At 45.5% G+C, this 23,640-nt stretch overlaps 1 protein-coding gene across 2 annotated transcripts; it reads left to right on the plus strand.

Annotated features, from left to right (window-relative positions):
* The first annotated feature begins 8,921 nt into the window (after positions 1-8,921).
* CHAMP1 (chromosome alignment maintaining phosphoprotein 1) lies at positions 8,922-21,793 on the plus strand. 2 transcript variants are annotated; one of them, XM_032880986.1, is made up of 4 exons: positions 8,922-9,029; positions 13,570-13,690; positions 18,340-18,395; positions 18,562-21,793. In XM_032880986.1, the coding sequence occupies exon 4, from the start codon at positions 18,616-18,618 to the stop codon at positions 21,058-21,060; it is 2,445 nt and encodes an 814-aa protein (XP_032736877.1). In that variant the 5' UTR covers positions 8,922-9,029; positions 13,570-13,690; positions 18,340-18,395; positions 18,562-18,615; the 3' UTR covers positions 21,061-21,793. The 2 variants fall into 2 exon arrangements, with proteins under 2 accessions (XP_032736877.1, XP_032736876.1); XM_032880985.1 differs by lacking the exon at positions 18,340-18,395.
* Positions 21,794-23,640: the final 1,847 nt, after the last annotated feature.

Below are 23,640 nucleotides of genomic sequence, written 5' to 3' on the forward strand. Positions count from 1 at the left end.
CCCCACAACCATGTAAACTTTAACCAGTCAACTGAATAGTCCCTTCTGTTCCCCTTAGGAGGGCAACCTTACCTAAAACAATGCATCTTTTGCTAATGATTTCCTTTCTTCAATCCTGTCTGCTTTTATTTTTTTTATTTTTATTTAATTTGATTTTTTTCTTTTTTTTAATGTTATTTTTTTCAGTGTTCCAAGATTCATTGTTTATGCACCACACCCAGTGCTCCATGCAATACGTGTCCTCCTTAATACCCACCACCAGGCCAACCTAACCCCCACCCCCCTCCCTTCCAAAACCCTCAGTTTGTTTCTCAGAGTCCACTGTTTCTCATGGTTCGTCTCCCCCTCCAATTTCCCCCAACTCACTTCTCTCCTTCTCCTAATGTCCTCTGTGATATTCCTTATGCTCCACAAGTAAGTGAAACCATATGATACTTGACTCTCTCTGCTTATTTCACTCAGCATAATCTCTTCCAGTCCCGCCCATGTTAATACAAAAGTTGGGTATTCATCCTTTCTGATGGAGGTGTAATATTCCATTGAATATATGAACCATATCTAATCATCTGTTGAAGGGCATCTTGGCTCTTTCCACAGTTTGGGGATTGTGGACATTGCTGCTATGAACATTAGGGTATAGATGGCTCTTCTTTTCACTACATCTGTATCTTTGGGGTAAATACCCAGTAGTGCAATTGCAGGGTCATAGGGTAGCTCTATTTTTAACTTCTTAAGGAATCTCCACACTGTTTTCCAAAGTGGCTGCACCAACTTGCATTCCCACCAATGGTGTAAGAGGGTTCCCCTTTCTCCACATCCTCTCCAACACTTGTTTCCTTTTCATCAAGATAAACAGCTTCTGCACAGCAAAGGAAACAGTCAACAAAACAAAGAGGCAACCCACAGAATGGGAGAAGATATTTGCAAATGGCACTACAGACAAAGGGCTGATATCCAAGATCCTTAAAGAACTCCTCAAACTCAACACTCAAAAAACAGATAATCATGAGGTGCCTGGGTGGCTCAGTCGGTTAAGCCTCTGCCTTCGGCTCAGGTCATGATCTCAGGGTCCTGGGATCGAGCCCCACATCAGGATCTCTGCTCAGCAAGGAGCCTGCTTCCCCCTCTCTCTGCCTGCCTCTCTGACTACTTGTGATCTCTCTCTCTCTCTCTCTCTCTCTGTCAAATAAATAAATAAATAAAATCTTTTTAAAAAACAGAAACAAACAAAAAACAGATAATCATGTCAAAAAATGGGCAGACGACATGAACAGACACTTCTCCAAAGAAGACACACAAATGGCTACCAGACACATGAAAAAATGTTCATCATCACTAGCCATCAGGGAGAGTCAAATCAAAACCACATTGAGATACCACCCTGTCTGCTTTTAAAAGCTTTTCCTTCCATGCAGGGCAAAGGAGGTCCTTTCTATTTGCTAGATGGGATGCTGTCCAATTGTTCAGTAAAGCCAATGTGATCTTTTAAATTACTCAGTTGTCTGTTTTTATTAATAGGTTTCACAGTATTTTTTGTCACAGTTGGGGTTGAACAGACCTCTTTTAACAATTCCAAACAACAGATGTAGACACTGCCAAGACCTGTGAAGGCGGAGAAGCTAACTCCCCTCTCCTAAAGTGTGTGAGCTCCACACAGTGTCTTCTGCTCACAAAGACACACCATACACACATGGGAGAGAGTAATTTCATGGTGGGGAAGCATGACCAACACCACCTCGGCCAGATGACCAGTGTTAACACAGTTAACACAGTGACAAGTGTTCCCTTGTCATACCATGATGACAGAGCACTTTACCTCTATGATCCGCTTCTTCAAAACCTACAACCCCAGTCTAACCATGAGAAAAATAAGTAAATCCCAATGCAGGTCTATGTACAAAATGCCTGTCCTCCTCAACATGGCCAAAGTCAGTGAAACAAGACAAGTCTGAGGGACTGTCCCTGCCAAGAAAAGCCTAAAGAGACGTGATGTCAAGTGGTGCCCTGCATGGGATCCTGCATGGGAGCTGGAAAATGTAGAACAGAAGGAAACTGAATTAAGTATGGACTTTAGTAAATGATAACATATCAATATTTTCTCATTAATTGTGACAATTCTGATGAGAAATAGAGAGGGTGGGAGAGATGGCACGGCTGGGTGATGGATATTGGGGAAGGTATATACTATGGCAGGTGCTGTAAATTGTGGAATTGATGAATCACAGACCTGTATCCCTGAAACAAATAATACGTTATATGTTAATTTAAAAAAAAAAAAGATTCATCCATGTTAAGAAAATAGAAAGAGGGGCGCCTGCGTGGCTCAGTGGGTTAAGCCTCTGCCTTCGGCTCAGGTTATGATCTCGGGGTCCTGGGTCCTCGAGCCCCACATCGGGCTTTCTGCTCAGCGGGGAGCCTGCTTCCCCCTCTCTCTCTGCCTGCCTCTCTGCTTGCTTGTGATCTCTGTCTGTCAAAGAAATTAATAAAATCTTTAAAAAAAAAAGAAAATAGAAAGAGAGTAGAAATTAAAGGTCAAATAAGAGAAACTTATTGCATCGGACAGGGAGCCTAGAAGAAATGGGTAATTTCCTAATAAAAATGCACATTAACAAAATGGACCCTGAAATAAGGAAAAAACAAACAGACCAATTAACCATCCAGGGGCCTCTCCCTCCTGCTGGTTCTCTCCTCACTGTTCTGGGGTTTTCCTCTCCTGGGACAGAGAAGGAACAGAGACAGAACCGTTCCAGAGTTCCCCTGAGGCCTGACCCCACCGACTTATCTTGCCCCAGCCATGGCCTGCCCAGTGAAAGCACTATGCATGGGAAGTCTCAGATTGTCAATCCTGATGCATAAACTAGCAGTTTTTGAATGGCAAGGGACTGGACACACTTACCAAAGTAAAATAAATCAGTATATTTTAATGATAAAAATACACTAATACTTGCAAGAGACAAGTTAAGAGTGGGTTTGGACCTGGTAGGCCCAGGGGCTCACACTCTCACAGTGTGAGCTGGACCCTTTCCAACCCTCCATCCTGCTAAGTGCTCTGGGGAGGCCCTATTCACTGGCACAGTCTCTCTCACTGCATCTGGGGCCTCTCACAACTCCAGGCTGACATCCACTCACCATCCATTCTACTGGAAAGGGTTTCCCTCTCTTGGGTTCCATGAAAAGTCATGGCTTTAAGTGTTTTTGGCCTGGCTTGAGTCACACTCTCATCCTTGAAGCCATCAGAGCACCCAGAGGACAGAGCACAGGGTTGGGTATACTTGGATCATATGTCTATCTATCTTTGAGGTGGGTGAAATGTGGGGTCTGCCCTCTGGAACTGTTTGGATGGGAGGCAGGTAAGATGTGGTCCCCAAAGGGAAGCTGAGATGCTGGATTTGGACATGAGAACAGATGCTGGGCTGGAAAAGCAGTAGGTTCCACATCACTGGTGGGTGACTCCACAGCTGTGGCATCTGAAGCCCAAGGAAGGAAGGGGTGCATTTAGGGTCAGGGGCTGCAGCCACCCATCCAGTACTCTTCCTGTCCTCCCACAATGGCAAGACACTCTTCCAACTGCTGAAAAAGCAGCTTTGCTGTTGCTGGGAAACTCAAGGCTCCTGCAACTGGGCATTGGGTCCTTGCATCTCAGAGACTGGAAGGCACATAGACCTCATTCATGTCCCTGGGAGGAGGGAGCACAGGAGTCACATCCGCCACCCCCCACCACATTAATCACCCATCCCCAAAGAACACACTGCCTCATTTTCCAGTCTCTTCTCTCTCCTTTACAGAGTAGAGACCAAATGTGAGGATGGTAAGGAAATTATTGCTCAGTGAAGCCGTGGAAGACTCAAGATTGTTCCACAGCACGAAATACACATTTGGCAGGCCTTCTAGGGTCATGCATGTGGCTGTCCAAGACCATGCAGCCTCAGCCAGAAACTGCCCATTGGGAGACACAGATTCTCCTATATCCTTAATTCCTAGCAAACGTGCACGTCAAATATTTACATTATAACCAGAGGCTAAAGGACTGCAAGGCCAGTGTGCTATGTGGCTATTGTAGCCACAGGCCACATTCAAAGTTTGGAGGGTTATTACTCTCTTGGAATGCTGGGAGGCCATGAAGGAGGAGTTGCTTGTCTCAACCACACAGACATTGGGAATGGAAGCATCCCCAGGGCCTGTCTACACTGCCCACGGACCTTTTAAATTGTCAAGAGCACAGTCAGCTCAGCAAATGATCATGGGGTTATCAGGACCTAAACTGGAGGACCAGAGATCCTGCCTGGATGGTCAGAGGCCAAAGACAGTCTTGAGACCTAACTGCCTACTGCTATTGTTTGGCTGGGACAAAGGATCCAGCTGGTGCCAGGAGGGCACCACCAGCCCACAAGAGGACTGTACATGGGGGCGGTAGGCCACTGTAGCCAGTCATATATAAGTCCGTATGTGTCTACTGAGTGCCCATGCGGGTCAGGGCCATGCTGAAACCTGGGGCTGCCCAGGCAGAGGAGGGCCAGTGGCACCCTTCCCAGGTGAGAGGGTAGAAGAACCTTGTATAACCTCTAAGGCTTTCCACACCCTTGACTGCAGTTGAGTTGGATCTGAAACAGTCAGTGACCAGGCAGACATCTCACACTTCTCCTGTTAGGACTGAGGGGCTGAAGACCAATGCTCCAACTCAGTATCTGATGCCCATGTGACCCTGGGTGAGTCCTGCCCAGCCAGGAGGGCCAGAGAGATGGGGAGAGGGTGGAGAAAGCCAGTGACAGAAAGCCCTGACCCTCATCTCCAGCCTGGCCCTGACCCTAACCCATAAACCATAAAATCCTAATCCTAAATCTTAACATTTTGTTTACACATTCACCACATAATGGACATTTGCATAGTTTCTGCATTTTGGCTTTTGTTAACATTGCTAGGGGTTAGGGGTTCCAGGTTCAGGGCTTGGGTTTGGATTTGGGCTTCAGGGTTCAGGTTCAGGGTTGGCATTAGGGGTTTCGGTTTGCAGTTCAAAATTCATGGCTAGAGCTTTAGATTGGGGTTTGGGCTCAGGGTTCAGGATTCCGGTTAAGGGTTAGGGTAAAGGTTAGAGGTTACAAATTTTCTTCGGTTTGTCATCACAGATAAAAAATTTCCTCCCAAAGTCTAAATCTGAAATCTATTTACTCTGGGTGCCATGAACAGGTTCGGAATTAGGGTCCCAGTAACTCCTACCGAAAGTGTCCTGATGCTCTCCTGCCAGGCGCACAGAGGCCACCTCTTCCCTCACACACACACCTGTCGCAGAGCGGGGTGAGCCGATGCTAAACCCGGGATCACTGTGTGACTCATGGAGGTGTGGAACCAAAACCAGGAGTCGTGGAATATGAAACAGGAGACAGATAATTCATGGACCCTATTCTTCCACAATAACAAAGACCAAGTTGAGCTCCCAAAGAATCTGATAATGTTTCTCAGGAAGGACTATGGTACTATTGATGAAAAATGAAGAAACCCTTTTAAAATTTTTTAAAAAGAAAGAACGAGTTTTATTTGAGCCCAAGTTAGGACAGCTGCTGAGCATATACAATCTTCACAAAGAAGAGTGTGCTGGGCAGGGGGAGGAATAGTTGGTGTGGGGTCACATGTTTTTTATATAGTTACAAATCATCATGACCAAGCACATTCCAGACAGTTTTGCCTTTATCTTATGTTTTTAGTATATGCCAGATTGTGTGACTTTAATTTTATGGAAACCAGGGAAGTTTCTCTTTCTTATCTTGTGCTCAGAATGCTCCTTTTTGGTTTTTTGTTTGTTTTGTTTGTCTGATGAAGCAGATGTACCATGTGCGCTCAGGGCAGAAATAGAGCCGATGCTTTGAAGTTCCACTAAGTCATTTCGACCCTGGTAAATGTGAAAGTGTAGCTTCTCTGGTAGTCCAAGAACAAGGCCCACAAACATTTAAAAGGAAAACTTCCTTTATCATTAATCACTACTTGTACCAAAAGAGGGTCGCCTCCCCCCCTCCCCCCTGCTTCGCCTTAAACTAAGAATCACAGGAGGATACTTATTTTGTTGTCAAAAATAAAATTTTATTGGGCACCTGGGTGGCTCAGCTGGTTAAGCAACTGCCTTCAGCTTAGGTCATGATCCTGGACTCCCAGGATCAACCCCATATCGTGCTCTCAGCTCTGTGGGGAGTCTGACCGTCTCCCCTCTCACGCTCTCATGCTCTCTCTCTCTCTCTCTCGCTCAAATAAAGAACGAAAAAAGAAAACTTAAAATAAAATAAAATTTTATTAATAATAATTAGATGCCAGTATACAGTTTGTGGGGGTGTCACCAACATTTTCAATATGCAAATACATACAATGCAGGTAATGCTGTAACACAGCGCTCACTGGAGTACCAACTACAAGGAGGGCTAAGAGAAGTAATAAAAATATATTTACCCTTACACTCAACAAAAGCACGTTTATGGGCATTTTATGAGGACACCTACCCGTAAGACCTAACATCTCACCATAAGGAATTCATCCATCAGAATCATCAAGGACAACAGCCTGCCGCCCTCTGTAACCGCCCACCATTTACCTATAGGCTTGTGATACACACTCCAGTCACCAGAGACACACTTCTCAGCAACAGAACAGGACTGACCCACTCCAGGGAACCAATTCTTACAGGTACAGGATCTTACAATCCTGCTCCTTGGAAATTCCAGCCGCTAGAACAAAGTCACAGAAACCACGCCCCAACTTCATAAAAAAGACCGGCATCTCACCAGCCAGATGCCGCAGACCACCACCCCCCTCACGAGGCAACTCCACAGCGGCCCCCAAATCTGTCCTGTTCCCAGGGCTACAGGGGGCACCACATTCTTCCAGTACTCCATCCTTGGAACAAGACTTTTTATTATTCTCGTCAGTCCTGTGCGCAGGCTCACGTGAGCCCTACGAAAGCCAGCACTGTCTTGAGAGCACTCAGCCTCTCACGCCTACCCTAGCAGGCCCTCTCCCTCACCCCTCCACCGACTACGAAACACCTGGAACAAGTCTGGCCATACCCCACCCACGGGGGTATTTCACACACAGTGAAATGACACTGACTCCTAGGTAAACTGGAGATCAGGTTGGCCAGGGCTGCAAACCCCAGCCCTACCGCCCACAGCCCCTTACCTTATCCATTCCAGACCGGTTTCCACTTGGTTCGTTCTCAGCTACTGTCTCCCCAGAATACGTAATACTAAGCCAACACCCACGACCTACTCCGTACTATAAATTAATAGTCATTCCACCAACCTCCAGACATCCCACGCCATCCCCACCAGCAAAGGTTCCTCTGCTTTGGGCACTTGGAACAGAGCCCTGCGGAGGCTCTGTGTGGGGTAAAGGAGGAATGCTGCTCCCCGATTCTCCTGCCAGCCCTCCAGGAAAGGGTTTTTCGAGGTATTCCAACTCACTCACCTTGCGATGGCACGTCACCTGTCAGGAGTGGTATTAATTAAATGACCTTAACTGGCCTCAGGTGATTTCAAAAGTGCCTTCTGACTCACGAAGTAAGATGATGAGTTTGGAAATTGCAGTTTGGAAATCCACTGCAGTTTTCAGGCCTCGATGCTCAGGAGGGGAGGTGTGAGCATGAGTGTGAGCCTGAGGCTGTGCTTCCGCTGTCAGCCACGGTAATGAAGCAGAACGCACCTCATGATTACAGAACTTGGATTTAATTGGTGCCAAACATTCCAAGATGATCAAAAAGCAGCATTTATGCTTCTCATACGCTTCGCCTTTTTTTCTTTTTAGTCAGCTTAGGTATCATGAAAATGCATCACGGTACCTCTTTGTCACCAAGCCAGTCAAACAGGGAGCCCTGAAAATACTTCCAAGAAGCCTTCCCTCCTCTGCTGCCCTCTGGGAGCAAGAGCCGATCGCCTCCAACAAGAAACTACCTCCCCGAGCACAACTCAGCTCATCTCCAAGTTCCAAGGTCCCCTTTCTCCACCGCATCTCAAACCTCCTGAACCACGTGCGTGTCTTCGGCGGGTGCTTCATTCCCGGGGAAGCAGCAATCGTGCGGTCACCTGGGTGCACGGGGCAAGTCCTGTGGCCTGAGGACGGCCCCGGGTCCCCAGTCGTCCAGGACACACTTCAAGGAGCCCCCCGCCCCCCCCGGTCTGGAAGCCTCGCTTCCTGCGCACCAACACGTCAGCCTGGGCCGAGGTTGTACCACACACTCTGGTCCCCGCAGTCTTCGGTTCTGCGGTACCTTCTGCATTTTAAATTCTGAGAAGAAGTCGGCGGCCTCAGCAAAGACAGAAGAAACACGCACCTCCCCGGGGCCTTTCCCTGGACTGCCTCCAACTCTCGGGACAGCGAGAAAAGGGACCTTTCCCGTCAGCCAAGCCGCTGCTCACGACCACAGAGCGGGACGACGCGGGAAAACGAGGCTGCGGCCCAAACACACGTGAGAAGGCAAACGGGCTCCACCCGTTCCACGCACAAAGCTCCCCGAAAGGCCCAGCGGCCCGCCTGAAGACGGAGAGGGGCGGCCTCCTAGCTACGTCAGCCACTCGTCCCCTGAAACCCACCCTCGGGGACTGGAGAGCTTCCCTCAGCGCGGCCGGACTCAAGCAGGGCGACAGCCCCTCGCCGTCCGCGCCGCTCAGAGACCCCCGACCCAGCACTCAACCCCGGTCGGCACCCAGGTACCTCGGCGGGGAAAGGGGGGGGGGAGGAACAGGTCGCGTCACTTCCGGAGGCAGGGCGGGCCGCTCGACACGCTAGCGTACTTCCGGCAAAGCGGCGCCCGGAGATCAGCAACCTGATTGGGCCGCGCCGCAGGGCGCGGGACGCCAAACTTGCTTCCCATCAGCCCCCGCCAGACCGTCCGGCGGCCGCGCGCACGCCCGCGCGCCCGCAGCCCGCGCCTGCGCCTGCGCCGAGCAGCCATTGGGGAGGCCGCCGTGCCGCCGGGCCTCGCGGAGCAGCCGGGGACCGCGAGCGCGGCTCCCGCCGTCCTTCCCGTGTGTGGACGCCGCCGCGGCCCACCGGTGAGGAGCAGGGCGGGCGGGCCGGGGCGTCGCGCGGGCCGGGGCGTCCCGCAGGCCCGGGTCTGAGGAGGCCCGCCCCGGGCGTGCACCGAGGAGCAGGCCTGCTCCGGGTCCGCCGCGGGGTGGGCCTCGGGGCGGGGGGCGAGCCGCGCGTTGTCTGCGGGAGGCGGGAAGCACCGTGCGGGACACCACGGGGAGGTTGGAGCTGGCTCCGCGAGGGAGGCGCTCGTTCCGCTTCAGTCCGGGACAGGGTTCTCGCTGCCCCTCGTCGGCGTGGGCTTTTGTCATTGTTAGAAACGAGCTGGGCAGCCCGGAGGAGGAGACCCGAAACCCCGGAGCCGGCCAGGGGCTGGCGTCCGGGTTAGGGGAAGAGCTCCTGCCAGCCAGCGACAGGAGCAACCGCCTTGCAAACGGGTCTTCTCCACGAAGGCATCCGGATGGCCCGTGAGCACATCGCAGGATGCGCATTAGCCGTCAGAGTCCGGGAAATAAAACCAGAGCGAGGTACCGCGCCACACCCACGGGGGTGGCTGCGAGCGGAGGCAGATCACAGGTGTTGGGGAGGGCGCGGGGCGCGTGGCTGGCGGCCACGAAGAATGCTGCAGCCGGTGACTGTAGAAAAGGGGGTCGTGGTTCCTCCGATTTCAGCGCAGAGTTACGTAGGATCCAGCAATTCCGCTCCTGGGTTCGACTCTGGAGGGTTGAGAGCAGGGACTCGGAGCATTCGTTGTACGCCAGTGTAACCAGCAGCTTTGTTCAGAATACATATCAGCAGATGGACGGAAAGTAAATTGTGGTTGCACCGTGGGATGGGATTCATCCTTAAAAAGGAAAAGGATTCGGGCGCCTGGGTGGTGGCTCGTTGGTTACTGCCTTCGGCTCAGGTCGTGATCCCAGAGTCCGGGGATCGAGTCTCGCATCCCGTTCCCAGCTCCGCAGCGGGGAAGGACCTTCTCCCCTCCCGTGCTCTCTCTCTCTCAAATAAATAAAATCTTTAAAAAAGAAAAAAAAAAAGAATACAATTCTAATGCATGCTGTGGTATAGACGTTGGACGTGAAGTAAGCCAGAACACAGGACTGGGACAGAGAATGGAATAGAGATTAAGAGATTACCAGGGGCCAGTGGGAGTACGGGAATGGGGCGTTCTTGTTTAATGGGTACAGAGTTTCTGGTGATGAAAAGTTCTGGAAATGGATAATGGGGATAGTTGTACAGCATTGTGATATACTATATCACTAAATTGTGCATTTGAAAATTGTTAGAATGGTAAATTTTGTTGTATTTTACCATAATTTTTTTAAGATTTTATTTGTTTATTTGGCAGAGAGAGACACAGCAAGAGAGGGAACACAAACAGGGGGAGTGGGAGAGGGAGAAGCAGGCTTCCCGCAGAGCAGAGAGCCCAGTGCGGGGCTCGATCCCAGGACCTGGGCTGGACCCAGGTCCCCGATCCCTGAGATCATGACCTGAGCTGAAGGCAGACGTTTAACAACTGAGCCACCCAGGCACCCCTATTTTACCATAATTGTAAAAATACATGGCGGGAGGCACCTGGGTGGCTCAGTCAGTTGAACCTCTGACTCTTGGTTTCTACTCAGGTCAGGATCTCGGGGTGGTGGGATCAAGCTCCACCTCAGGCTCTGCACTCAGTACGGAGTCTCCTTGTCCCTCTCCTTTTCTCTCTTTCTCAAATGAATACGTAAAGTCTTAAAAGAGGGATGGGGTCAAAACCAGAGACAATAAGAAGACCAGTGTTTATGAGGATCACAGGGAATTGTTCTGGCTGTGAAATTATTCTGTTCCATTGTGTAATGCTGCGTATGTGACACTGCATTTGTGGAAACCCATAGGCTTGTGCAACAGGTAGAATGATCCCCTAACTGAATTCTGCACTTCAGTAAATAGTAATATATCAGTATTTCTTCCTCAGTTGTAACAAATGTACTAATACAGGATGTTAATAATAGGAAAAATAGTGTGCAGAGGAGGAAAGAAGGTAAATAAAGGTAGAGAAGTTTCCTTTCAATATTTTCTTTAACCTAAAACTAAAAAATAAAGCTTACTAATTTTTAATTAATTAATTTTTAGTGGTAAAGAGCAATGCTAGTGGGTATATACTAGTTGAACCCAGTTAGCCTTAAACATGCTATCCATACTGAGTTTTGTTTTTAAAAGCTAGAGCATCAGAAAGTTTTTAATGAGGACCAGGTGTTAGACTTTAAGGGAGCTACTGAATAGGAGATAGGTGTGATGTGGTGGTGGACTGGCAAACCACTTACAACTTTTTTTAGGGACAGCATATAGTCTGTGGAGGCAGAAGGTAGGATCAGAGAAACTATTCTTAGTCTGGACTGTGTAGAGTTTACTTTTATATTTAGGCTTAGGAGCTCTGAAATTTAGTGGGGGGTGGGGAATGGTAGGATCTTAAAGCTGGGAGGAATCTCAGTGTCTAGCCTCTACCCAGGAGCTGAATTCTGGACTCGTTGTTGCAGCACACCCATGGGAAAGACCTCATGATGTTTCAGCAGAGATCCGGAATCAGGAAATCAGGATCTTATATGGCTTCCTCTGACCTAACTGTTGTGATCTAGGCCCACTTTTCTCCATCAGCATCAGTTTTCTCAATTGTAAAATGAAGAGTTTGGACTCGAGTCCCTTGAGGATCCTTTCAGTCCTGTACTGGCCATTGCCTTATAATTACAGAGGGCTCCTACCTGGCAAAGCAGCTCATTCTAGTCCATGACTGAGAGTTTGTAAAACTTTATCTTGAGCTAGAATCTGTTCTCCTGCTAGTTTCCACTTGTTGCTTCTAGGACACATTACGTATTATCCACAATTCTTCCACTTTTGAAGTTGATCAGTTTCTTTACTCACAAAAGACATGTTTTTAAAGACTGGCTGCCATCCTGGCTACTTTCTTTTGCATGTTGCTTAGTGTTATGAACTCAAAGTGTCCTTCCTGCCCATAACTGGAGACAGTGATCCATTGGGACATTCTGCCCCATGTAGACTGTGCAGTGCAGTTTTCTGTGGATTCATCTTCTTGATTTTGCCCATTATACTGCCTTGTCAAGGTCTTATAGATTCCAGTGCATTAGTTTAGTCAAGATAAATTAGAAAGAACATAGATAATCTGGTCCTTTGTCAGAAGCTGATTATTTGCTTCATCTTGATCACTCTACTTACTGTCTAGGTTTGAATTTCCTCAGCTATCAATTGAAGTTTTGAAGTAGGTGATCCCTGAAGTCTTTCTGCTCTAAATCCCAGTGATTTGAAAACTAGATGGTAGCTCAGGTCTCTTTTAGTTTTAAAATCCTGTGAATCTAAGGTCAGGTCTCCAGTCTTCATGATGGGATGTTTTAGAGGTAACAAACAGATACTTTCTGAGCATATACCATGTGCCAGGGATGTGCAAGGGTTGCAGGGATGAATGGGTAGTCCCTGCCCTCTAAGAGCCGGACTCTTGAGTACCAAAGAGTGATGGCTACACTGGGGGTGTGCACACAAAGAGGGTTGGGGACAGGGGGGGACGGAAGGGGGATGGTACAGGGAGCAGAGCATGTGGGCCATTTTTTAAGAAGTAATTCTGCCTGAAGGATGGAGAGACTTGCCTGAGGGCTGGGTGGCAAGATGGGGAGTGTAAAGAAGAGGAAATGCCTGTGTGAAGGTCCAGAAGCTTGGTTTGTCATGGAATTATGGGTGGATCAGTATTCAGAGAATGTGGTCCAGTCACAGCCAGACAGATGTTGAAGAGCTCCATATGCTATGGTATTGGGGATACTTTGAGGAATTGTGGGTAGGCAGATGCCATTAGGTTTTTGTGTTTGGGACATGGCTAGAAACTGTATGGAGTGGATCGCAAGGAAGGGAGACTGGAGGCAGGGAGAGCACAGCTATCAGAATGACCACAGGTAGAGAAATGTGCCAGAACTTATCAGCAAAAGTGTGTTATGAGCTATTACCTAGCTTGTTTGAGGCCAGTTTTCTTCCTTTCTATTCAAATTAAAAACTTACCCAGACCCTGATACTTTCTCTTTGAAATCCACGTGTGAAGAGGCTTGAGTCCTTGAGTTGTCACGGAAGCACCACTCTTTCCTTGTTTCTCAAAGCCTCTTCCTTTGCCCTTTAGTCCTGTTGATTATCTTGTCCCTTCCTCACTACCTGGTACTTTGCTGCCCTGCAGTGTAGTGTGGATAATGGACAAAACATCAGCTGTTCCTGTAGTCTGTGGTCACAGCAGCAGTCTGCTGAGTGCTGTCCTGTCAGCTGAAGTGAAATAGTGGGTTTGAGAGTGCTGTGATTATAGACAAGGACGTTAATTCCATAGTAGGTTTTAAAGTAGAGTTAGATGTGCTTGGGATCGTGGGTAGTATCCATGGTCATCTTTGGTATTATTTCATTAAAGCAAGTGGATTGGATCCCTGCCGCTGTCGCGGGGAGCAGAACAGTGAGAGAAATAGGCAGAATTCTTTTGCAGGGGTACAGATTAGCACAGAAATGTAGTTTTGATTACACTTCCTTTATTTATTTTTTTTTCAGGTCCAACTCTCATCTTTGTTCTTCATGTAATACAGGCTATTTTCTGTAGTTCACTCAGAAGCCATGTAGACTTGCCTGCCCTTTGAAGACATACTCTTAAGAGTTCTAGGAAGATAAGCTGGTAAGTCTGTCAGAGAAAAGCCTATTGTTCTTTATTTTTTTCCTGCTCTGAATGTACTTGTCCTGAATTTACAGTGTTCTTTTTTTTTTTTTAAGATTTTTATTTATTTATTTGACAGAGAGAGATCACAAGTAGGCAGAGAGAGAGAGAGAGAGAAGCAGGCTCACTGCTGAGCCCCAATGCAGGGCTCGATCCCAGGACCCTGAGATCATGACCTGAGCCAGGGGCAGAGGCCTAACCCACTGAGCCACCCAGGTGCCCCTATAGTGTTATTCTAACAATTTTCCATATGTTTTTGTTTGCCTTTTAACATTTAGGAAAATATTTTTAAGATGTGAACATTTTTTAAAAGTGCTTATACTCAAGGAAGATGCATGCGCTCGTACATAGTGGTACGTGAATGTGTGCTAGATACGCACATATATGATAGAGTTCAGGGTTTGAGAAGTGGATTTTGTACAATTCCTGTTTTTGTTTTTGTTTTAAGTAAGAGGTTATTAGGGTATGATAATGAGTTCTGGGAGCGGGCAGGTTTGGGTAGACTGGCCAGAAGAGTTGATGGTAGGAAGAGGAAATAGGGAGGGACAGGTGGGAGAGATGGGGAACACCGAAGTCTGAGGAGTCATGGGGTTTAACACAGACTAGAGGAAGCAGGAAGGTTGAGGAACTGACTGCCTGGCACTAGATGAAGGGGCGAGAAAGCTGATGATTCCACAAACAGTAATTAAGAACAAAAGGAGTCAGTCCGATCTGAGAAGCTGGGGTGGCTGGAGGCTGCAGGAGGCAAAAGCAGCAGGAATTAGCCTAAGTGATATTCATCAAAGATAGAGTAATTTACAGGAGCAGCTGTAAAATGTAGGGTTAGTGTAGAATTTCCAGAGAGGCAAGAAACAGGTACAGCCAATGGAAAGTAGAAATAGGGAGAAACGGGGTAGGGCTTTGCCTGTAGAAAGGAACCGTAACACTTGGGCAGCAGTCGGGACAGAAGGTGTGGCTGAAGGGGACACCAGCTCTCTACTTGTTGCACTCCTAGAGAGGTCGATTTTTCATTGGGTAAGTTTGCCAGAAACACTTTCTAAAAACCTTCCTGATGATAGAATAGTGTGCCCAGTAATTTCTGTGGGAATAAAAGAAAATGCTTTACTCTTATAGTTCATAATCTGATCCCTATACTGTGCTTACTGGGCTTATTGATGACCCTCTATTTTATGAGTTAGTATCGGTAAGAAGTTGATGAGTTAACATATAGGAAATGAAAAAAGTTTTGTTGATGGGACTTTATATTAGGCAAAGTGATGAGAGAGGTCACTAAGTAAAAATACTTTCTCCTGCTGTACACCAATTTGTTTGTTTGTTTCTTTCTTTTTAAGACTGTATTTATTTGGCAGAGAGAGAGGACAAACGGGGGAATGGCAGGGAGAAGCAGACTCCTGCTGAACAGAGAGCCCAACCTGGACCCTGGGATCATGACCTGAGCTGAAGGCAGGCGCTTAAGTGGCTCGACTGAGCCACTCAAGTGCCCCTATACCCCACTTTCTTGAGAAGGTGGGGAAAGTCTCCATAGTTAACAGTTCGTTTAAGCTTAAGAAACTCAAATCATGAAAGTACAAAGCCTCGCTTCCTGTAGTGAGTAGGACTTGAGTATATTTCAGATGAGATACTGTGTTGTTGGTCAGCCAGAACTGTACCATGGTCATTGTGGAATATTTACTTACCAGAAAGTGAAGTATTTGTTAGATGCTACCCTTGTAGTTTCTAGTTTAATAATCATAGCTGACCCTGAGGGCTCACTACGAGATACTGTTCTACATATGCTGCAGAATGTTAACATCCATCGGAGAGTCCAGGAAACTGAAGCATAGAAAGATTCAGCAACTTAACAAAGCCATGGAGTGAAACAGGACTCACTCAAACCCAGCAAGCCTGAGGTCTTAACCTCTGTGTTGTAATATATTGATGTAGGGCTTATTGTAATATAATGATATGCTTTAATATCTAAATCCACCTTATTTAATAGGAACATCCCTCGACTGTTCATTATGGCCACTTATGGCCAGATGGGGTTATTGAGATACTGCAGCCTTTTAACATTCTCGTGGTTTTGTGAGACATTGGGCCTGAGGGCATCATTAACCTACATGTTCTTTCTACACGTTTTCCTCATTGTGTTTGTAAGTTGAAGATTCTTCGGTACTAAGTGATCATGTTCTTTTTTTAGTCTGTATAGCCCTAAAAACAATTTTCTAAAAGCCAGGATGGTTGCAGGGTAATTCAGGAAGGTCTACTACTTTCTGAAAAGCACTTGTTTCCTCCACTGTCTTCTCACCTTTTAGACCGCTCCCCCAAAATGCAGATGACACACTGGTGATATGGGTGATAGAAAACCATGTCATCAATAATAACCTCTTCAAAACAAGTTATCAAAATTAGAAATGTTAAATTTTTTAAGTTATTATTTTTGAAATTATCAAAGTGGGAGCCACTGAGCATAAATAAGTGTCTCTAGTCTTTACTGTATCTTGAGGAGCAGTAATGTGGAAGGAACACATTTTAACCTTGTAATTACTATTAGCACAGAAAACAGTGCCTGCTCTTGGTGGTGGCTGATACTTTTGGTAAAGGATAGGACATAATTTAATGAGGAAGGACTTTGTGATTCACTTGGATAAACTCACTGTGTATATTACAGAATCTCCTTTAGCACTTGTTGAGTTCCCATGCGGAGGGGAGCATACCAGACGGCACCGGTAGAGAATCGGAGGGAGTCAGAGGTACCTGGCTGGCTCAGCTGGAAGAGTGTGAGCCCCATGTTGGGGATAGAGATTGCCTAAAAAATTTTAAAAATAAAACAGAGTCCAGAATGGATTCCTAAACACAAAATTCAGTAAATGCTAAAGGGAACATTACAGATCAGTGAGAAAAAAGGTTGCAGAGACAACTGAACTATCCATTTGGGGTGGAAAAAAATAGGCCGAATCCCTGTCTCTTTTTACCAGATAGAGTAAAAATACAAATATAAAGGGGTACCTGGGTGGCTCAGCCGGTTAAGTGTCTGACTCTTGGTGTCAGCTCAGGGCATGATCCCAAGGCTGTGAGATTGAGCCCCAAGTGGAGCTCTGCCACCCAGGGCATGGAGCCTGCTTAAGGTTCTCTCTCCCTCAGCCCCTACCCCCCAAAAAGTACAAATGTAAAAAGAATGAAATCCTCAAAATCATAGGAAAAAAATATTGATTGCTTTAAAAAGTAATGGAGCGGGAAAGCATAATATATAACAGTCATAAGGAAAATACCTTTAAGTTTTTAATTTTTACATAAACTAGCTGTGTGTGAAAAAAAGCACATATATATGTACACATACATACCATAAAGTCAAGAGACATGATAAACTAGGAAAATACTTAGAGTAAAGGGATGATTTCTTTGATACAGACTATTTACAGGTAATTAAATGGACAAGGCACATCCTACAAAAGAAACACACATGGCTAATGAACAAGGGAAAATGTTCACTCTTTCTCATTAAAGAAAAGCACCTTAAAATAATGCTGCAACTCCAGTTTTTACTTAGAAGTTTAATAATGCTCAGTATTGATGAGGGAGTTGGGGAATTGTCCCTGGTATATACACTCTCGGTTGGTATGTAATAGTACTGTAACTTGTTGAGAGTTTTATGAAATGTATTGATTTTAAATGTAAATCACCTTTGAACCAGGTAATTCACTTCTAGGAATTTTCCCTTCAGAAATACCCCCAATTCAAGATATGCAGGGAAATTTAGTGCTTATTCTCTACATAAGTAGAAACATACACACTTGGCCTACTTTGGTTTCTAGAATCTCTGAAACCTTCTCCTCTTCTCGCCCTGAAGCCTCAGGAGCCTGGTCTTTCTCCAGAGCCACTTTCTCTTCCTTAAATGAAAGCAGTGTGTTTAATATCTCATTCGTGTAGGATGTGTTTGTGCAAGATTGTGTATACATAGAACAAGTGATACTATGTAAATATGTTGTCCTGCATAAATGACTACATTTTTAACTATGAGCTCCTGTACTTTTCACCACCCTCGAAGACTTGCTTAAACTCAATACTGGCAGGCAAGTTCCTGCCTCAAGGGTGTCATCCATCCGAATTGCCCTTTGCTAGGCAAACTGCCTTTACATCATTCCGGATCTGTGCTTGAGCGTCTTTCCTTGACAGCCATCTGTGCACACCTGGCTTTGCACCTAATGTAAGCACCACAGTATAAGACCTCTCTTTAACCCACGTGCCTAGAAAAACAGGGCACAGAAAATAGTTCATTTATTAAATGAATAAATAAAATACTTGATATTAGGATGGATGAAACATTACAAAATGTGTTGATATTTTTAAAAAGTCATCTTTTCATGTTTTAGTTTTAGTTTAACAAATGCTCTCTGAAGTGGAGCTAGTTTCTTGCTCAGCCTTAAATTGCCTACCATTAATTTCGGTGTTGGCTAAGCTTTATATGCTGACAGCTACCTTGTTGATTCTGGGGTTCAGAGTCAAGATGTAAGGCACATGCTAGGTTATTCTGGGGTCAGGCTTGGGTCACCGTTATAACCTGGGTGAGGCACCTCTCTGAACCTGTTTCTTCATCTACAAATAAAAATAATACTGAGTCGTGGTTCTAGGAGGATTACATGAGGAGATACCTCTAAAAGTCACAGTTCCTGGACCTCAGTTAAAGGTTAGTTCCATCTTTCCTTTCTCTTCAAAATCTTTATTGAGGTATCTGATAAATACACATGCCATTCCAGACTTAAAATTACGCAGTTGTAGAATGGATAGAGAACAGTTTTTTTTTTTTTTAAAGTTGTATTCCCTGAAAATCATTTATTTCTGCTTTATTGCAGTACTGTTGAAAGGTTTTACAGAATATAATCGTGTGTGTTGTGACAGAGAGAGAAATGGAAGTATTCCAGGAAATCCGTAAACCATCATCACGTTTGGAGTGTGACCACTGCAGTTTCCGAGGCACAGATTATGAAAATGTGCAAATCCACATGGGCACCATCCATCCAGAATTTTGTGATGACATGGATGCTGGTGGGTTAGGTAAAATGATATTTTACCAGAAAAGTGCAAAGCTGTTCCACTGCCATAAGTGCTTCTTCACCAGCAAGATGTACTCCAGTGTGTACTATCACATCACCTCTAAACATGCAGGCCCAGAGAAGTGGAATGAGAAACCAAAAAATCAGCTAAACAAAGAAACAGATCCTGGGAGAAGCCCTCCTCTTTCTGAACACCAGAAAACACCCTCTAATTCAGATCTCCCAAAACCCATACCTGCCCTTTCCATAGAAACACAGAAACTTGGCCCAATTTTATCTCCAGAATCCCCAAAACCTACACCTCTCACTTCCCTGGAGCCTCAGAAGCCTGGCACTGTTGTTTCTCCTGAGCCACAGATACCTTCTCTTCCTTCTCCTGAGCCTCCAAAATCTTCCTCTGTTTCTTCTCCTGAACTTCCAAAATCAGTCCCTATTGTTTCTGAGTCTCAGAAACCAGTCCCTATTCCTTCTCCAGAACCACAGAAACTTGCCCCTATATCTCCTGAGCCAGTAAAGGCCACTCTTACTAAACCCCAGAAACACTCCCATTTCCCAGAAACACTGGGGCCACCTTCAGGCTCATCTCCAGAGTCACCAGTTTTGGCTGCTTCCCCTGACCCTTGGGGTCCATCCCCAACTGCATCTCCAGAGTCTCGGAAACCAGCCCGGACTATCTCCCCTGAGCCAAGGAAGCCATCCCCATCAGAGTCTCCGGAACCTTGGAAGCCATTCCCTGCTGTCTCTCCAGAACCCAGAAGACCAGCTCCAGCTGTGTCACCAGGTTCTTGGAAGCCAGGGCCACCTGGATCCCCAAGGTCTTGGAAATCCAGTCCTTCAGCATCATCAGGACCTTGGAAGCCAGCTAAGCCTGCTCCATCTGTGTCTCCTGGTCCTTGGAAGCCGATTCCTTCTATCTCACCTGGACCATGGAAACCAACTTCCTCTGTATCGCCCGCATCCTGGAAGTCTTCGTCAGTCTCACCTGGCTCCTGGAAGTCCCCCCCTGGGTCTCCTGAGTCGTGGAAGTCTGGCCCTCCAGAACTCCGAAAAACAGCTCCCACCTTGTCACCTGAACATTGGAAGGCAGTTCCCTCAGTGTCCCCTGAGCTTCGTAAAGCAGGACCTCCCTTGTCTCCTGAGCTTCGCAAACCAGGCCCACCATTGTCCCCAGAGATCCGCAGTCCAGCGGGATCTCCAGAGCTCAGAAAACCTTCAGGGTCTCCAGAGCTTTGGAAGCTTTCTCCTGATCAGCGAAAAACTTCCCCTGCTTCACTTGATTTTCCCGAGGCCCAGAAAAGTTCCCGTGGTGGTTCCCCTGACCTCTGGAAGTCTTCCTTCTTTATTGAACCTCGGAAACCTTCTGGACCGTCTGAGTCCCCTAAGGCAACCTCCGATATATGGAAACCTGTTCTCTCTCTCGATCCCGAACCTAGAAAATCCGCCCTGTTTTCTGAGCCCAGCAAAACAGCCCCTCCAGCATCTCCTGAACCACGAAAACGTGCTCTTTTTCCAGAGCCCCGGAAACATGCCCTTTTCCCTGAACTTCCCAAATCTGCGATCTTCTCAGAATCTCAGAAGGGAGTTGAGCTTGGTGATGAACTACAGACAGATGCCATAGATGATCAAAAGTGTGATATTTTGGTTCAGGAAGAACTACTAGCTACACCTAAGAAACTCTTAGATTCTGACACCTTATTTCCATCCTCAAAGAAGCTCAAGAAAGACAACCAAGAGAACTCAGATGCTGAGCTGAGTAGCAGTGAGTATATAAAAGCAGATTTAGATGTGCTAGACAGCAAGGGCCAAGAATCAAGCAGTGATCAAGAACAGGTTGATGTAGAATCTATTGATTTTAGTAAAGAGAACAAAATGGACATGACTAGTCCAGAGCAGTCCAAAAATGTCTTACAATTTACTGAAGAGAAAGAGGCTTTTATCTCTGAGGAAGAGATTGCAAAGTATATGAAGCGTGGAAAAGGAAAGTATTACTGCAAAATTTGTTGCTGTCGAGCTATGAAAAAAGGTGCAGTTTTGCACCACTTGGTTAATAAGCATAACGTTCATAGCCCTTACAAATGTACAATTTGTGGAAAGGCTTTCCTTTTGGAATCTCTCCTTAAAAATCATGTAGCAGCCCACGGGCAGAGTTTACTTAAATGTCCACGTTGTAATTTTGAATCAAATTTCCCAAGAGGCTTTAAGAAACATTTAACACACTGTCAAAGCCGGCATAATGAGGAGGCAAATAAAAAGCTGATGGAGGCTCTTGAACAGCCACTGGAGGAGCAGCAGATTTGATTTTTACACATGGTGTGGGTATGTGATCTACAGTTGTTTGTTGAAACTGTGTAAAGCATTGTTAAATAGCATAGCTGGATCGGTAGATGTTGATGTGTATGCTGTACTGTGTTTAATTGTCTCCGTAGTGTTACAGAGAATGAACATTTGGGGTTTTTTTTTTTCATGTCTCTGTGGCTATCTTGTAAGTCAATAAATTTGTAACTTTATTCCAATGGATAAAATTTCTCTAATTTCTTTTGAATATATGTGAATAATATGAAGATGTAGGAGGTCCACTTATCAAGAGCAAGTTGTACTCAATTTAAAACATCTAGTCAAAGTGTATCTTTTTGTGAAACTAACTTCAGACAGTGGAAATTATTAGTTGGAATGTTTGAGAATTAGGCATGAAAAATTTGAGAAATTTTTTTCTCTTCAATATATTTTCAGATCTTAAGTTCCTTTTTGATCATATAAAGTTAGTTTATAAATCTTGAGCAGTTCTAGATGTTTATTAGCTTTTATGTCATGGAAAATTGGAGTCTCAGGGTTGCTGATTTTTTGCTAAAAGAGATGTTGAGTGAGTTTAAAAAGATTTGTAACTTTCTCTAGGAAACTGGGAAAGATGAGTGTGACTTAGGTCCTGTCCTTAGTTGTTTCCCTCTGAGTCTTCCATTCTGCACCGCCTTCCCCGTGCCACCCACTCCTGGGTCTGTCTCTTTGCTTCCCTGTGAGCTCACACCAACAGATGATCCTTAACTGCCAAATGTGTCAGAACTGCACTCCCTGCTCCTGGGCCTAACACGCCCCCTAGGTGGGGTTCAGACCTGGTAATGAGTAGGACCTGAGAGTCTTCCAGATTCACAGTAGAAAATTTTGTAAGGAGACATTTCTGTTTGAGAGTATGTCGATTGTATGTTTTCCACAGTTGTTGCCGTAAATACCTTGTGCCTGTTTGTGGATCATTTTGTTCTAAAATATTTTGTCAAATGTGTATCAACCAAATTAAAAACAAAGGCTTTCATGTCAACAGCACCCTTATGTGTGTGTTTTCTTTTGTGTAATTTTCCTTGTATGATACCGAGAGTCCATGATTCTCCCCCTGTTCTCAGCATGCTAATTTTCCCATCTGGAGCAGCATTTTCTAAGCTGTTTTCTCAGTTCTGTGGTCGGGTACATGAGGGAAACACTACATTTTGTGAGAGATCCACATCCTGGCTGACTTGTAAAACCCATGTGAAGCATTCATTGCCATAAGGATTCTCCTATGCAGCCAAGGGCTGAGAGACCACCTTTAATGAAGCTGTTCCCAGACATTTTTGAACAGCAAGCACTTTTTTTCATAACATCCCAATTAATATGCCAATTGAGAAGACATTGTGTTTATAGAATCCTGGGAAGATGTTGGTGTTTATAGATTCCTGGGAGGACGTTACAGGCTCCAGGTCGCACTTCTTTAGTGAGTAGTCGATGTCAGTTTACATTGGGCCCCTTGAGAAAAAGCTTCCAGTACTGGAGTTTCCTTCTAGGCCAACAAGAAGGATAAGTAGGATACCTTGGATAAGACAGTGGTCTTGTTCTCATCTAAACTGACTCAAAATTAGGACTGGAAAAGACAAAGGTGTGCAGCACCCAGAAACCCTTTTGAAGCCTTCGGTCTCAAACCAACTGTTAAGTGTAACCGATTATTTTCCTTAGGACTTTGCACTTCTGGTGCAAACTTCTCACAGAATCCTTCCTAGACCTTTGCTCAAGGTGGGGCCAACCAGATCCCATGACTTGCCATCTTAAGTGGGTTTTTCATAATACAGAAGATACTATGCCAAAGTAGGAGATGGACAAACAGTTTTGGCCTTTGGTTAAGCCGGTGTGTTCTTGGATCACCTCACTTAGGGCTTCCCACTTTTTTCTCATTTTACCTCAGGATCAAGATTACCCCACCCCCTTTTTTTTAACCTTGGCAATTTTGCCTCCTCTACAGTAGCTTTAGTCAATGTGACCCTCTAGTCATTGTGACCCTATCTACATTTTCATTTCCTCTGTAATTACAACTATTTTAAATGAGCTCAGTCCAGTGAGTTTTATATAATATGAAAGATTACTAGACTTCACTCAACATTCATGGAACTGACACTTACATTTTAGGTGACCTATTGACTTATCTGGGATCTGGCTGTAGCAGATACTGTTTTGTTTTTGTTTTTTAAGATTTTTTTTTTTTTTTTACATTTTTAAGGTCTACACCCAACGTGGGACTTGAATCCACATCTCAGATCTAGAGCCTCATGTTTTGCCAATGGAGCCCAGCAGGCACCACACTCCTTTTGTTTTTAATATTCGTGTGGATTCTACAGCTTTGTCTTAGATGAAGACAGAAGGATGCTTACCAACTCAGATCTGAATTAATTTGGAATGAGAATCAATGAAACTCTATTTTTGTACATAATCTTTTTAAAAATTAGAAAACAACTAAAAATCATCTTAACCCTACCTGCAATTACTATTAAATTGTGGTATATTTCCTGTATTTTTCCTAAAAGCTTGAGTATTTTTATGTTTGTACCTCTTAACCTCCCTTCACCCATTTGCCCAGCCCCT

Source organism: Lontra canadensis, unplaced genomic scaffold (assembly GCF_010015895.1).
Source record: "Lontra canadensis isolate GAN:19392208 unplaced genomic scaffold, GSC_riverotter_1.0 scaffold73, whole genome shotgun sequence".
Classification (NCBI taxonomy): Eukaryota; Metazoa; Chordata; class Mammalia; order Carnivora; family Mustelidae; genus Lontra; species Lontra canadensis.